The sequence below is a fragment of the Rhinoderma darwinii genome, chromosome 1 (assembly GCF_050947455.1).
Source record: "Rhinoderma darwinii isolate aRhiDar2 chromosome 1, aRhiDar2.hap1, whole genome shotgun sequence".
NCBI lineage: Eukaryota > Metazoa > Chordata > Amphibia > Anura > Rhinodermatidae > Rhinoderma > Rhinoderma darwinii.
In genome coordinates, this window is record NC_134687.1 from 414974574 (window position 1) to 414990819 (window position 16246).

Below are 16246 nucleotides of genomic sequence, written 5' to 3' on the forward strand. Positions count from 1 at the left end.
CCAACAGTTAAGTACCTATTGAGGAACATATAGATGAATACTGCTTCTAAACAAACATACGCTATCATCCATCCCATGGGGAAGTGTCTAAATATGTACCTGATTCTATAATGACAGTTAATGCTACTTGTGCAACCAGGCAGTGTTATTGCGTTCTAACCTAAAACATTGTCATATGCTGTGACAGCAGGAAACTTTATTTGCAATACCCTGAAGGACGCCGTTGAAATATCCTGCAGATTCTCATCTACACACTTTGGACAAGTATTGTCTGGAGTCTTTGTATATGTGCTAATGAATATTGACACATAATTCAGGGTACCCCAGGATCATACGAGACATCATTATGACTGAGAATGTAAGTATAATACAAATCATAAGTTCCTGTATTAAAGCTATTTTAAATTAAGATGAAGTTATGCTTTTGATTGATGAAGATGGCATTGGTTATATGTTTAGCAAATATACCATCAACATCTTTGTAATAAAGCTGCATTTCTTTGTTGTGTTTACTTTTACAGTATAGAAAAATATGCTATTTGGAAACCAGTAACAAGTAGCTGTTGATGGATCTGTGCTTTAGAGTGCATAATAGTGTCCTATTGTGAATTAGTTATGGGTCTGATTAACTGCTCAAACTCCCTGAAACCCTGCATATAACACATACATACCCAATGCAAGTTTTAGGTATTCTTATGTAAGGACTCACGCACACAGAAGAGTCCAGTGCACAGATCCTGTACAGCCATTGAGTGACGCTGTACAAGACTCCGTCTGGTGCCATATGTACAGAGATAATCTTCCCTAGAACCAGTGCTTAAGAATACCTCCAAACATATTAAGTCCAATAGAACATCAGATTCGTACAAAATAAAATTTTAAAAAATATGAAATTGGAGGCATACGCAGATACAGTAAAGGCCGCAAAGACGTCTATGGCAGCTCTATTGCGACTTTGTACAAAATGAAACCAGATAAAGGCTGTGTTTATGAGCACTTAGATTGTGTGGATGTTCATGTGTTACTTGTAAGGGGGATGAATATGGGGGAATGGAGTGTGTCTTTGGATGTAATTCTCATTTTACTTTGTGTGCAGTGGCGTAGCTAGAAGGGCTGCAATGACCACAGGCCCCCTGCCACATCAACATAATACTTTCTGTGTCCTCCTCCATATCCCACGCTGTGCACCTGTCAGCACACAAGGCAGCAGAGAGAAGACGGTCCACTTGAACACTGCCTCACAAGTTAAGATTTATGTGCAAGGCCTGCACTTTAGCTATTGATGACATATGTAGGTGACAGTGGAGCAGATTGTGATCCGCTCCATGGTCTATACCAAGCATCTGATTTACTCCATGTGTCGGCCGTGCAGTGAGTGACCTCACTGCAAAGAACATTTATGTCCGGCCACGCAGATTGGCAGTACATGTCCCGCCGTCGCTGTTTTCACCTGGAATAGTGGCGGAACTACCACTATAGCAGCCATAGCAGCTGCTACAGGCCCTTCGCATGAGGAGGCCTGTGCCGCCCGGCACTTAACATTTACATGCCAGGCCGAGTGGCATGGGCCCCCTCTTTCCTTGTCGCTTGGGTAGCACCAGGAATCCAGGACGGCGCCGGATGCCCGGTGATAGCGACTGCCACATTCAATTGTATCTGCGTCCTCAGGAAAGAGATACAATTGAATGCTGTGGCGGAGCAAACAGCTAGCTCACTGCCCTACCATTCACTAGGCTACTAACCACGGTAGGCCTTCAGCCTATAAGATACTAGGAGAGGATCCCTGCGCAGGCTGGCATAATGACATCACTGGATCACTCCGACCTACGCAAGGGTCCGGTCTCAGCATCACGTAGGCTGTGGAGCAGCTCCATTTGTCGCAGGAACGGGGCTAGGTGAGTACAAGGTTTTCTTTATTTGTTTGCGGGGTGTGGCACTACCTGCAAGGGGGGCTGTGTGGCACTATCTACAATTTGGGGTATTTGGCACTATCTACAAGAGTGGCTGTGTGTGGCACTATCTACAAGGGGGGCTGTGTGGCACTATTTACAATTTGGGGTGTGTGTCACTATCTACAAGAGTGGCTGTGTGTGGCACTATCTACAAGGGGGGCTGTGTGTGGGACTATCTACAAGGGGGGCTGTGTGGCACTATCTACAGGGGACAGTGTAGCACGATCTACGGGGGTTGGGACCTTCTACAGGGGTCTGTGTGTGGCACTATCTACAAGGGGGCTGTGTGTGGCATTATCTACAAGGGGGACTGTGTGTGGCACTATTTATAATAGTGGGCTGTGTGTGGCACCATCTACAAGGGGGGCTGTATGTGGCACTATCTACAAGGGGGGCTGTGTGTCACTATCTAGAGTGGACTGAGTGGCACTATCTACGGGGGTGGCACATCTACAGGGGTCTGTGTGTGTCACTATCTAGTGGACTGTGTGGCACTATCTACAGGGGGTGGCACAACCACAGGGTTCTGCGTGTGGCACTATCTACGGGTGTGGCACAACTACAGGGGTCTGTGTGTTGCACTATCTACAGAAGGACTGCGTGTGGCACTGTCTACAGGGGGATTGTGTGTGGCACTATCTACAGGGGCCTGTGTATGGCACTATCTACAGGGCCCTGTATGTGGTACTATCTACAAGGGGCTGTGTGTGGCACTATCTACAGGGGGATGTGTGTGGCACTATCTACAGTAGGTTTGTGTGTGTGTGTGTGTGCGTGCGTGTGCGTGTGCGTGCGTGTGCGTGTGCGTGTGTGTGTGTGTGTGTGGCACTATCTACAGGGGGCTGTGGGATCATTCTTAATAGGATCTCATAAAATGGGGGGGGGTAGATGTTCTATCCCCCCCAGACCCCCACCCCTATTTTATGAGATCCCATTAATATAGATCTATCATAGACCTATATTAATGGGATCTCATAAAATACGGAGGTAGGGAGGGGGGAAATGCATGCAGGGATAGCTAACATAAAAAAGAGGCTCACCCCTCCCCTTTGCCCTTTAAAAGTTAGCAAGAACAGATGGAAATAAGTCCTTCCTGTCCCAGTGTTTTGAGTTTTAGGAGTTTTTTAAATTAGCTATCATGACTATGAAATAACATAATTAAGTGATAAAAAATGTTAACATATCAATGCTTAAAGGGGTTTTCCAGGGACACAATTTTATTCCAGGCGGGCAGCACACGAGCACTGAGGAGTTGCATTAATGAGAAGAAAATGGGGCAGGCATTGAGGGGTAAGAAAATAATTCAACGGGGCGGGCATTGAGGAGACTGTGGACCAACAATAGGATGCCTCAAACCCGGGAATACGTCAGAAGTCCCGGGTTTGAGGCATTCTATTGGTCCACAGCCTCCTCAATGTCTGCTCCGTTCATTCTTTGCTTCTACTTCAATAGCAGCACAGCACTGATGAAAATGGTGCCGTTATTGAAGAAGAAACAAATAATGAACAGAGCGGACATTGAGGAGGCTGTGGACAAATAGGATGCCTCAAAACTGTGACTTCTATTGGCTTGCATTACCAGGGTGGGAAGGGCCACTGTTTTTTGCCTTTTCCAGCCTAATAACAACAGCCTACCGCCGCCCTATTGCCCGACCATCCTTACAGATGATCGGGTACTGGAACGTACCCAGCTTTTCCCGGCACCCCTGGTGGCGGTGGGTACAGGGCTAATAATAGGGGACAGTGTTAGCCTCTGCATCGGCTAATATGAAGTCCCGCCTTAGTAATGGACACTGTCAATCAGCCAGCAGCTCTTAATAACGAACCAATGGGGACATATCCCTAAAAGAAATATTGTACTCAATGTAAAAAGTACAAAAAATATCTTTATTAAATATAATGACAAAATAACACAATAATAGGAAAAGAGAAATGATACAAAATATACGGAGACATAAACAGCAGGGTCAGATGTACAAGACCGTGACCGACAGAATCAACCGTCCACTAATGACCTTAAGCACGCTCAGATAATGGTAAATAACACAGAAGCCCAGGGATGTATAATGTGACATATGGCACAATGTTACCAGCCAAAAATTTTCTTTACATCTATGAGGATCGTACATGGTCGCTATTGCAAATCAGAGGCGGAGAAGATTTATATATATATATATATATATATATATATGTCATTCCTATGTTGAATATGTTCCCGATGTATTGTGTATTTTTTGTAGTATTATTGCTGCTTATACATGTGCTTTTTATATATGTGCGGTGAGTGCTGCGATATATATTTATTTCTATATTACATATTTTTGGTATATACATTATTTTTTTATTACTACATTTATTCTTGTGTATATACTTTTTGCTGCAGCACTTTGTACATTTATTAATGCATTTATATGTGTATATTCACTTTTGGGATATTTTGCATTATGGATTTAACCTATTATCATATATTGGATTTTACATTATCTGCTTCTGTTTATTTCTGTATATAATTAGATGGACTATATATATATCTTATATTTTATATATATTTTATTTATATATATGTATTGCACATTTTATGTCTGTATGTTCTATATAAATTCACACTTGTATATGTATTCACTGTATACACATGGTTGTATTATATATATTTATTATTTTTACTACGGGTGGTTGCTATCACATGTTTATACTATTATGTATCTATTTTGATTTAGTCATATGTATATCTCTTGCACTTTATATTATATTTATTATTGAATAATATATTTTTCACTTGGTCTCTTATTGTGCACGGTCTTTCACTTTCATTTGTGCACTCCACTTTTTATATTTTTTATTTTTTACTCTTAATATATTGTTCCATCTATCATTCTTTAGTCCATCTTTTGCGTTTAGTTCCTGTCCGATCTGTTTCATTTTCTATTAATCTCCCACTCACTGTGTTAGCTTTGTCATATGTTGTCTCCCCTGTGGCGTCTGCACGGACGCTCGGCTGCGCATGCGCAGTGTGGCTCGCATCCGGGAGTGCCGCTCAGCGTCTAATGTTGTCATGGTGATGTTCACCATGCATCTGACGCGCGGCGCGTCCCGTGTTGTGGGCGTCACTGGGCGTGGGTGCCGAGCGCCGATTTGCACTCATCACAGGTGAGTTCAACCTCGTTTTATTCACTTATAAACCCTCTGAGTATCACACCAAACTAGCCTCCTGACGAAGCCGGTCTATCGGGCGAAACGCGCGTCGAGGCGTCTGTTCACCCATCCAGCTCTTCTGACCCCTCACGCTCCTCAAACATGTCTCAGGGTATGTGTTCATTTGGTCTAGCTACGGCGGTTATTTCTTCTTCTGCTATCTGAGCCACTACACCTTCTGATATACACCAGTATCTGCATTTTTTCTTGTGCCAGCATTGCACGCTCCATTGGATGCATATTTATTCAGATGCACCCTTTATTTATTATGCTGGCTTTGATGCATTATTACATGTAGATTGCCACATGCATATTGCTCTTTCTATGTGTTACTATATATCGTGTAGGCTCTGTTTGTGTATAGGTTATCATCTCTGTACACTGTCATTTTTTGCTGGTAACATTGTGCCGTATGTCACATTATACATCCCTGGGCTTGTGTGTTATTTACCATTATCTGAGCGTGCTTAAGGTCATTAGTGGACGGTTGATTCTGTCGGTCACGGTCTTGTACATCTGACCCTGCTGTTTATGTCTCCGTATATTTTGTATCATTTCTCTTTTCCTATTATTGTGTTATTTTGTCATTATATTTAATAAAGATATTTTTTGTACTTTTTACATTGAGTACAATATTTATTTTAGGGATATGTCCCCATTGGTTCGCTTCTAGGTTTAATTGTTATAGGGGACCCCACTACATGCCATCTTTTTGGTGTGAGGTTTTTGGTTAGGTTGTCTTAGCAGCTCTTAATAAGGCAGAAGTAATAAAGTTTAAAAAAAATACAAGGACATTAAAAAATATTTTATTGAAATAATAAAAAAAAAACACACAAACCTCGTCAACCATTTTATTGGGACTAAAAATAGCTGTCATCGCAGTAGGCCTCGAATCCGACGTAGTCCAACATCCGAACCTGTAAAAAAAAAAAACACACAAAAAAAATTAGTAACACATAAAAAAGCAAAAACATTATTATCTTAACTTTCCTGGGTCCAGCGCTGGAGCCGCAATGTCAGCGAGATGGGCCCTATATCATGTATCATGTGTGATACTGTCTTTTGAGCCACTGTATCTAATCCTATCCATAGCTATAGGCTCAGAGTGCTACAGATATGCTGTCTTATATATTTTTTTTGGGGGGTGGACATATGTTAGGAAAAGGAAACTTACTGCTGGGGCCCTGTACCTAAGTCTATAATGTGTGATACTGACTGCTGGGGCCCTGTATCTAAGTCTATCATGTGTGATACTGTCTGCTGGGCCATGTATCTAAGCCTATCATGTGATAGTGTCTGCTGGGGCCATGTATATAAGCCTATCATGTATGATACTGTCTGCTGAAACAAAGAGGGTATGTGGGACTACCTACAGGGGACTGCATGGCACTGTCTACAAGGTGGATGTATGGCAGGGGGACTGTGTATGGAACCATGCAGGGGGGTTGTGATACTGTATACAGAGAGCATTGTGTGGGGAACGCTCTACAGGTGTCTTTGATTGTGGGGCTATGTATCTAAGGCTACATTTACATGAGCGTGACAGATTTAGGCGCGTAAAAAACGCACGTAAATCTGGTCGTGTTCGTTGCAGTTTGCAACACTGTGCTTTGCATATGGCTTGTGTTTTTCCTGCATTTGCAAGCACTTTTTTTTTTCAATGTAATTGATGCGTGAAACACGGACAGTACATGGATGTCGTCCGCATGTTTCCGTGGTTTTCACGCACTAATGTGAGAACGCACTAATATAGAACATGCAGTAAGTTTCACGCAACGAACACACGCTGTGTGAAAACTCACACATGAGTGAATAGCCACATTGATATCAATGGGTCTGTGTGCTGTGCGTTGGTTCAACGCACAGCCCACGGACGAGATTCACGCTCGTCTGTATTAGCCCTAAGTCTATCATGTGTGATACTGTCTGCTGGGGCCCTGTATCTGAGCCTATCATGTATGATACTGTCTGCTGGGGCCATGTATCTAAGCCTATCATTTATGATATTGTCTGCTGAGACAATGCATCAAATTCTATCCAGCGAAGTAGCTAAAGGAGCCTTAGTCTTATAGATATAATATCTCCGATATATATGTAAAAAAAATATATATATTTTTCGATGGGGGGGGGGGGGGGGGGTAAATATATGTCTCTGATCTTTTAAGACCCTGGTGCCCAGGGAAGCCCGTGACATCTCTGTCCATATATGACAGTGACGTCAGGGTCTCCTCCTGGAGCAAAAGACCCGGCTACTGCGTCGGCAACGCTCTGTCAGGGGTTCCATATAGGAGCGGAATCCCCGGCCTATGCTCTAGGGGGGAGTCCCAGACAGTGGCGCTATCTACAAAGGGGGGGGGGTAACTCTATTTTCAAGGGGGTATGGCACTATATAGGGGCACTATCTACATGGGCACTGTCTATGTGGCCACTGTGGCACTTTATATGTGGGCACTGGCACTAGGGGCAGCTAAGGGGGCAACAGACTGTATGGTGGCAGCTAAGGGGTCATTATACTGTATGGGGGCAGCTATGGGGGCATTATTCTGTATGGGGAAGCAATAGGGGCATTATATTATATGGGTCAGCTGTGGGGGCATTATACTGTATGGTGGCAGCTAAGGGGGGCATTATACTGTATGGTGGCAGCTAAGGGGGCATTATACTGTATGGGGGAAGCTATAGGGGCATTATACGATATAGTGGAAGCTATGGGGACATCATACTGTATGGTGACAGCTAAGGGGGGCATTATACTGTATGGGGCAGCTATAGGGGCGTTATGCTGTATGGGGCAGCTGTGGGAAAATTATACTATATAACGGCTGCTATGGGGCATTATACTGTATAAGGGCAGCTATAGGGGCTTTATACAGTATAGGGCAGCTATGGGGGCATTATGCTGTATGGGGGCAGCTTTGGGGGTAATATACTGTCCGGGGGCATCTGTGTGGGCATTATACTGTTTGAGGGCATTATACTGTATGGGGCAGCTATGGTGGCATTATGCTATATGGTGGTAGCTATGGGGCATTATGCTGTATGGGGGAATTTAATTGGGCATTATACTGTATGGGTTCATCTGTGTGGGCATTATACTGTATGTGGGCATCTGTGTGAGCATCATACTCTATGGGGGCATCTATGGGGGCATTATACTGTATGGTGGCAGCTAGAGGCCATTATACTGTGTGGTGGCAGCTATATGGTATTATACTGTGTGGGAGGCACTATAGAAGCATGATACTGTGTGGGCTGAAACGGGTGTGTATGGGCGGGAATTGGGTGGTATTGGAGGCGTGTCTTAAAGGGAAAAAAATTGCTGCGCCGTTGTCCCTCTTTGTGATAATTGAAAGTTGAGGGGTATGATTATGCTGCTGAAATAAATCTAGGAGCTGTGTGTGAGCAGCTGCTGGTGGTGATGCTTAAAGAGGCTCTGTCACCAGATTATAAATGCCCTATCTCCTACATAATGTGATCGGCGCTGTAATGACAACAGTGGTTTTTATTTTGAAAGACTATCAATTTTGATTATAATTTTGAAGTTATAAACAATTTTAGATTTATGCTAATTCATTTCTTAATAGACAACTGGGCGTGTTTTACCAACTGGGCGTTTTACAGAGGAGTGTGTGACGCTGACCAATCAGCATCATACACTTCTCATTGTTCCAGCCCATTGTTACAGCGTGATTATACAGTGAAAGAAGCTGGGCTGGAACAATGAGGTGTATGATGCTGATTGGTCACTGATTGGTCAGCGTCATACACTTTTCTTCACAACGCCCAGTTGGTAAAAAATAAAACCACGCCTAGTTGTCTATTAAGAAACTAATTAGCATAAATCTAAAATTGTTTATAACTTTGTCAAAATTGATCGTTTTTCAAAATAAAAACCACCATTATCTACATTACAGCGCCGATCAGATTATGTAGGAGATAGGGCACTTATAATGTAGTGACAGAGTCTCTGTAAAGTGCCCTTCAATTTCTGGATACTAAATGATTGTGTAAACCCTATGACCAACTGAATGTGTCTATAGAGGATTGTGTACAATGGGCCTGAATCGCCTGTAGATATAAGATTTGTATCTGCCCTTATATCAACAGATTTCAGACGGTGCCATTTCTGCCATTAGCGACTGTGTTGCCTTTTTATGTGTCAATGTCCCCTCATCTTGAGTATAAGCCCACATGTCAATAAATAATTATTTGTGCAGCCACAGTGTTTCACTGCAAGACAACTCAACAGTATAAGGCCTCATTCACATGTGTCCGTTGCGTAAAACTCACTGCGTGTCCTATTTTAGTGCGTTTTTGCAGCCGTTGTCGCCCCTTTAAAGCATTTGGGTGCGTGAAAACCACCAACAGCATACGGATGCCAAAAAAAAGAAGTGCTTGCACGGATGTGAAAAACGCATGCCACACGCAAAGCACACTGATGCCATACGCAACGCACACTGATGGCACACGGACATGAAATTCAAGAAATATGCAGTGTTTTTTACGCACGTAAATCGCACATGCTCGTGTGAATGTAGCCTAACACGTCACGTGCATTTCTTCAAACTTCATCTGACCCTCATACCTGAAGCATTGTAGGTTTCTGAATGAATGCCAACATTGCCAGAGCACGATTATCACTATGGTGAAATCAGGGCCGCCATCAGGGGGTATTAGGGGTACTTCTGTAGGGGGCCCGGCCGAACTTAATTGAAAGGGGGGCCCGGCAACTGCCGCGGCTTGCCTTTGGTAGAAAAAAACAGGCCCCAAAACAATGTCGTGAGCTGCGGGCCCCCCTCTCGTCAAACACCGCCGTGAGCTGAGGGCCCCCCTCTCAACAAACACCGCCGCGAAATACCGCCCGCTTGCGCGCGCACCCGCGCACGCATGACCGCAAGCACGCGCCCACGCGCGAACGACCGGGCGCGCCGGAACGCAACCCGCTCGTGCCCGCCGCCAACTGGGAAGGACAGCCACACAGGGACAGCGGCGCACAGTCTAATTACCTGCTGGCCCGCCTCCGACTCCGCCCTGACTCCGCCTCCTCGTCCTCCTCCGCCTCCTCGTCCTCCTCCTCGGCCTCCTCGTCCTCCGCCTCCTCGTCCGACTCCGCCTCCTCGTCCGACTCCTCGTCCGACTCCTCCTCCGCCTCCTCCTCCTCCTTCTTCTCCAGAGCGTAGCTGCGTAAGGAGAGGGGGAGGAGTCCAGTTCTTGAGCGGCGGCAGGAGTTCTACGATCCCTGCCATTTTCTGGAGCCTGGAGGTGAAGGACTGGACGTCTGGACCGAAGACATCGCCTGAAGAGGACTGGAGTGGGAGCAGCTCTTCTGACACAGTGAGTAAAGTGTCTCAAAGTGCTGTTTATGTATGGCCCTGTTCACACAGAGTATTTTGCAGGCCGAAAAAAAACTGCCTCAAAATTCCTTAAAGAATTTTGAGGCAGATTTTGACCTGCCCACACTATCTTGCCGCGTTTTTTTGCTGCGTTTTTTGCCCGCGGCGATTGAGGACAGCAGACAAAAAACGCAGCGAAAAATGCATTTTCTGCCTCCCATTGATTTCGATGGGAGGTCAGAGGCGGAACAGGGCAAGAAAGGACGTGCTGCTTTTTCTTTTTTCCGTGACTGGCTCCCATTGATTTCAGATTAAATCAGTGGGAGGCGGTTTTGGAAGTTGTTTGGTGCTGATTCTGACGCAGTGTCTGAGTCAGTATCAAGGCCCAAAAACTCTGTGAACTGGGCCTTATTGTTAGGGCTTATTCAGACGAACGTGTAATACGTCCGTGCAACTTGCGTGATTTTCACGCGCCTCGCACGGACCTATGTTACTCCATGGGGCCGTGCAGACTGTCAGTGATTTTCACGCAGCGTGTGTCCGCTGCGTAAAACTCACGACATGTCCTATATTTGTGTATTGTTCGCGCATCACGCACCCATTGAAGTCAATGGGTGCGTGAAAATCCCGCCCAGCACTCCCGCAGCAGTATAAACTATGAATGAAAACAGAAAAGCACCACGTGCTACAAACATACAAACAGAGTGTCATAATGATGGCGGCTGCGCGAAAATCACGCAGCCACGCATCATACACTGCTGCCACACGGAGCTGTTATGGACCTTTTGCATGCGCAAAACGCCACGTTTTTTGCGCGCGCAAAAAGCACACGCTCGTGTAAATCCGGCCTTAGGGTAGGAACACACTAGGCATGAACACTGCAGATTTTATGCAACACATTTTATTGTGGAATATTCGCAGCGTATTACAGTCGCAGCCGAGTGGATGAGATTTGAACAAATCTCATCCACACGCTGCAAAAAAAATTGACCTGCAGTGTGGCTTTTGGCTTTTTATGCCGCAGCATGTCAATTTATGCTGCAGAATCGCAGCTCCTCTGTTGCGGAAATGCTGCGGTTCTGCCGCAAAAATCACAAATGAGAAAAAAAAAAGGTACTTTTTTAAATTGATAAAAAAGTTTCGACTTCCCCCGGCCGTAGTCCTGGTGACGCGATCCTCTATTCTTAGCGCAGCTCGGCCTCCTGTCATGACGTTTCATCCCATGTGACTGCTGCAGCGGTCACATGGTCTACAGCGTCATCCCAGGAGGCGGGGCTACGTTCAGAAGAGAGAGAGATGTGTCACCAGGACTACGGCCGAGGTAAGTCGAAACTTTTTTTTCCCTGCAGGATTCCCGCAGCGGACATGCCTTACGAAACCTGTGCCACTATTTGGTGCGGTTTTGCTGGCAGAATTCCCTGCGGCTACCGGGGCGGATAAGCTGTGGAGTTTTACTCAGCATATCCGCCTAGTGTGTCCCTTATGATGTCGCTCCTGGAGCTGCTGCCTGTCTCTAAATAGGCAGTTGGTCCAGTAGAATTTGGAATTATTTTTTTTTGTGAACCAGCTTAAAAAAATACAAAACTTTTGTGTTAGGGCCTGTTCACATCACCGTTCGCTTCCGTTCCGGGGTTCCGTCTGAGGTTTCCGTCGGGTGAACCCCGCAACGGAAAGTGAAAGTGACAGCACAGCGGGCAAAAAACGCGGCAAGATAGTGTGGGCAGGTCAAAATCTGCCTCAAAATTCGGTGCGCGGTTCCAGGCGGTCGCGGGTGCGCATGCGCGGGAGTTTGCGGGTGCGCGCGATCGGTCGCACGGGCGGCGGTGTTTGACGGCCCCCATGACGACCCCCATGCTACCCAGGGCCGCCATCAGTGGGGGTATTAGGGGTACTGATGTGAGAGGCCCGGCCAAACCTAATTGAAAGGGGGGCCCGCAGCTCACGACATTCTTTTGGTGAAAAAAACGGGCCCCATTGCAGGGGCCTGTTTTTTTTCTACCAAAGGCAAGTCGCGGCAGTTTGCCGGGCCCCCCTTTCAATTAGGTTTGGCCGGGCCTCTCACATCAGTACCCCTAATACCCCCCTGATGGCGGCTCTGTGTACCATGATATAGTGCTGGACTGAGTACCGTTAACAGGCGGTGCCACGGTAGGGGGGCCCAGAAAATTTAGCTGTAGGGGGCCCTGAAATTCCTGATGGCGGCCCTGGGTGACATATGGCAAAGTCTGCCCTGTGTCAGTGAAGCCTAACTTTCCATGTAAGGGGTTGCATGGTACTTTAATGTGATTTTTATGTATCAAGAGAGTTGCTGGAAAAAAATCAAAACATGCAACTCAGATGACCGATACCATGTGTGTATTTTCAAATATGCTATGCTTTAAATTTATTTTCAGAACAATTTATACCATTTTGAATAACCGCTTATAGGCCCCTATCATTTAAGCTGCTAATTTGATGAGAGCAGGGTGTATAGTCCCTTTTTCACGGGACAATGATCAGCGTTTGCTTGTTCATTGGTTGATCTGCACATTTATGCTGCATTAAATGTTGTCGGCAGCAATTCTCCTCATGTAAACAGGAAGATGTGCTGCCGATATGATGTAAAGTTATGGGGATGAACGATCGTAGTAACGATCGCTCAACCCCATACATAACCAATCATTGCTCTTTGTGAAAGGAGCAAACGAGCGCCGATCAATGAGCTGTCTTGTTGTTCGGCGCTCGCTTTCACGGCCCATATGGGCCATGTAATAGGACCTTTAGTTACATAGCACTTCCTTCATGGCTCTCTAGAAAATCACTCTCTGGTCTCCCGATCCACTAGTAATTGTGACCCACGGATGGAAATCCTAAGCATAGTAGTTTCCAAGCAATCTAAGGGCCTGTTCACATCACTGTTCGCTTTCCGTTCCGGGGTTCCGTCTGAGGTTTCCGTCGAGTGAACCCCGCAACGGAAAGTGAAAGTGAAAGCACACTCCGCTATTGATTCCGTCGGAAAACCGGAAACCTGCCAGAATGGTGACGAACGTAAACCATTAGCGATGTTTCCGTCACCATTGAGATCAATGGTGACTGAAACGGAAGCTGTGGTTTCACTTTCACTTTCTGTTGCGGAGTTCACCCGACGGAAACCTCAGACGGAACCCCGGAACGGAAAGCGAACGGTGATGTGAACAGGCCCTTATTGACAGGGAGTATTATTATTATATTAGTATTATTATAATACACCCCTTTGCACAGGTTAAAGATATGATATGTCCGACCCGGCCTGTGCAAAAGGAAGTCACAGTGATTATACAAATTGCAATTACATTTTTTATCTCTTCTCTATTGACAGTACAGTGTGGCTGAACAGATGATTACGCTCAACGTTGCAAATTCCACTGCATTTACAAATTCCAGTTCATTTCCAAAATCATCGGGCAGTCTTGGCATTGCAATTCTTTCAATCGCCTTCATCATTGGATTCCCAGGAAATGCATTTATCATCTGGACAATCTTGACACGTATGAAGAAACGCACAGTCACCTGCATCCTTATTTTACATTTGGCCATGGCAGACATCATTGTCATTCTCACAGCACCATTTTACCTCCATCTACTTTCCACTGGTAGCTGGACATTTGGTCATTTCATTTGTAAGATGTGCCATTATATTGGCTGTCTAAGTTTGTATGCCAGTATATTCTTTATCACCTTCATGAGCATGGACCGCTTTCTAGCTGTTGCTAGACCCTACTTGTCCCAGAAAATCAGGACAAAGCTGGCTGCCTGGATTATAGTTCTTGTAATATGGGTACAAGCATCTTTGCTTGCAATTCCTATGCTAATTTACCGCACAGTAAAAAAAAAAGAGAATGTACAAATTTGTACCACCATTGAAAGTCCAGTCAATGGGGGTTTCCAGCACGTAGTCTTTCAGTATATGTTGGAAACTATGATGGGATTTGTTATACCTTTCACAATCATAGTGTCTTGCTACGCCTTCATTGGAATAAGGTTGCGTACAGTCAAGTTTCAGACCAAACATAAGACAAGCCGACTTGTCATCATGATCATAGTAACCTTTGCCGTCTTCTGGATCCCATACCATGTGGTGAATATGATACAGGTTGCAGGAGAACTATCTTCATCAAAAAAACTAAAAGAAGCCTCTAACTACGCCAGACCTAATGCTACAGCCTTTGCATTTCTTAGTAGTAGCATTAATCCTGTTCTATATGTTTTTGCTGGTGGCAATTTCATTAGGACTGCTGGCGTGGGATTCATGGCCAAACTCTTTGAAGCAACTGGTTCTGAGGCAGGCAGTTTAAGAAAAGTTTCTCAAGTTTTCCAGCAGAGGAATCGAAAGCAGTCATCAGAGCAGGGAAAATTACAGGAACCTGCAGCGGAGTGAACATCAGCATTCTCATATTCCTACAAATAAGAGACATACGTGCAAGCACGCAAAAGAGGGGAAGAACTAATAAGGAAAATATCCATGATAAGAAAAATATGAATGCGGCACATAAGCAGAAACATCAATTTGGTTAATCCAAACGGCCAGTTTTGAAGAGAGAATGTTTGTCTCTAAGACAGAACTGCCACCTCCCCATGAAATAAACTAATTCCACAAAAAAAATCTGTATAAAGAATCTAGGTTTTCACGCATCAAGACATAATGCTTCTCTTGTATACTAATAACATAAGTTTAGGACACAAATTATAATAGACCTGTAAAGGATCTGCCAGACACAGCTTCTGTGTCGACGCCCGTGTTTAATCAGTCTGCACCTGCTCCTAAGTCTGATAGAGTGACTCGATCATCTACCACTTGGGCTGGGAGGCTGAGAAGTGGGAGAGCCTATCACAGCCTGGCCAGACGGAGCTAGCTCCCGCCCTCTGTCTATTTATACCTTCATTTCCTGCTCCTCCTTTGCCTGTGATTTCCTGGCTCTGCTGCTGCTGCTTGTACTGTTGACCTCTGCTTCATGTTGACCCTGGCTTTGCTGACTACTCTCCTGCTCTGCGTTTGGTATCTCGTGCACTCCTGGTTTGACTCGGCTTGTTCACTACTCTTGTTGCTCGCAGTGTTGCCGTGGGCAACTGCCCCATTTCCCTTAGCTTCTGTGTGCCCTTGTCTATTTGTCTGTCGTGCACATGTTGAGCGTGGGGACCGTTGCCCAGTTGTGCGCCGTTGCCTAGGACGGGCCGTGCAAGTAGGCAGGGACTGAGTGTCGGGTAGATTAGAGCTCACCTGTCTGTCTCCCTACCCCGTAATTACAAGACCTCTTAGGGTTAGTTCACATGGGGTTTTTTGGCGGTGATTTTGACTCGGAAACCGTGCCGGAATCAGTGCCAAAAAACAGATTAAATCTCCCCCATTGATTTCAATAGGAAGCAGAGGTGTTTTATTTCCCAGGCGGCTTTTGGCCATTAATGGGGGGGGGGACTGCATTTTCTTACAATTTCTGCCTCTGACCTCCCATTGAACTCAATAGGAGGCAGAAAAAACCTGCAGCACTTGTTTTTCGCTGCAAAAATATAGGAGGAATCCTCCAGCTCACCAATGATGCGTCTTTAGTCCAGACTGCGCTCGGATCCTCCTGACGGCACACGGCAGCAATTGCAGAGGATAGGAAAAAAAAATATTTTTTTGATCCAGCACTGATAGTTTTAAAAGGAAACAATGTTTCAAATTTTATTCCAAAAGAGTTTAAAATTCCATAGTAAACAGGGGTGGTTGCAATGGTAGTTGTGGCTACGCGTTTCAGACAACTCTCGTGTCCTT

General features: G+C 45.2%; 1 protein-coding gene across 1 annotated transcript; it reads left to right on the forward strand.

Annotated features, from left to right (window-relative positions):
* Positions 1 to 272: 272 nt before the first annotated feature.
* LOC142742884 (leukotriene B4 receptor 1-like) lies at positions 273 to 15225 on the forward strand. The gene is made up of 2 exons (XM_075853083.1): positions 273 to 358; positions 13814 to 15225. Exons 1-2 carry the CDS (start codon positions 347 to 349, stop codon positions 14870 to 14872), a joined length of 1071 nt encoding a protein of 356 aa, XP_075709198.1. The 5' UTR covers positions 273 to 346; the 3' UTR covers positions 14873 to 15225.
* The last annotated feature ends 1021 nt before the right edge of the window (positions 15226 to 16246 follow it).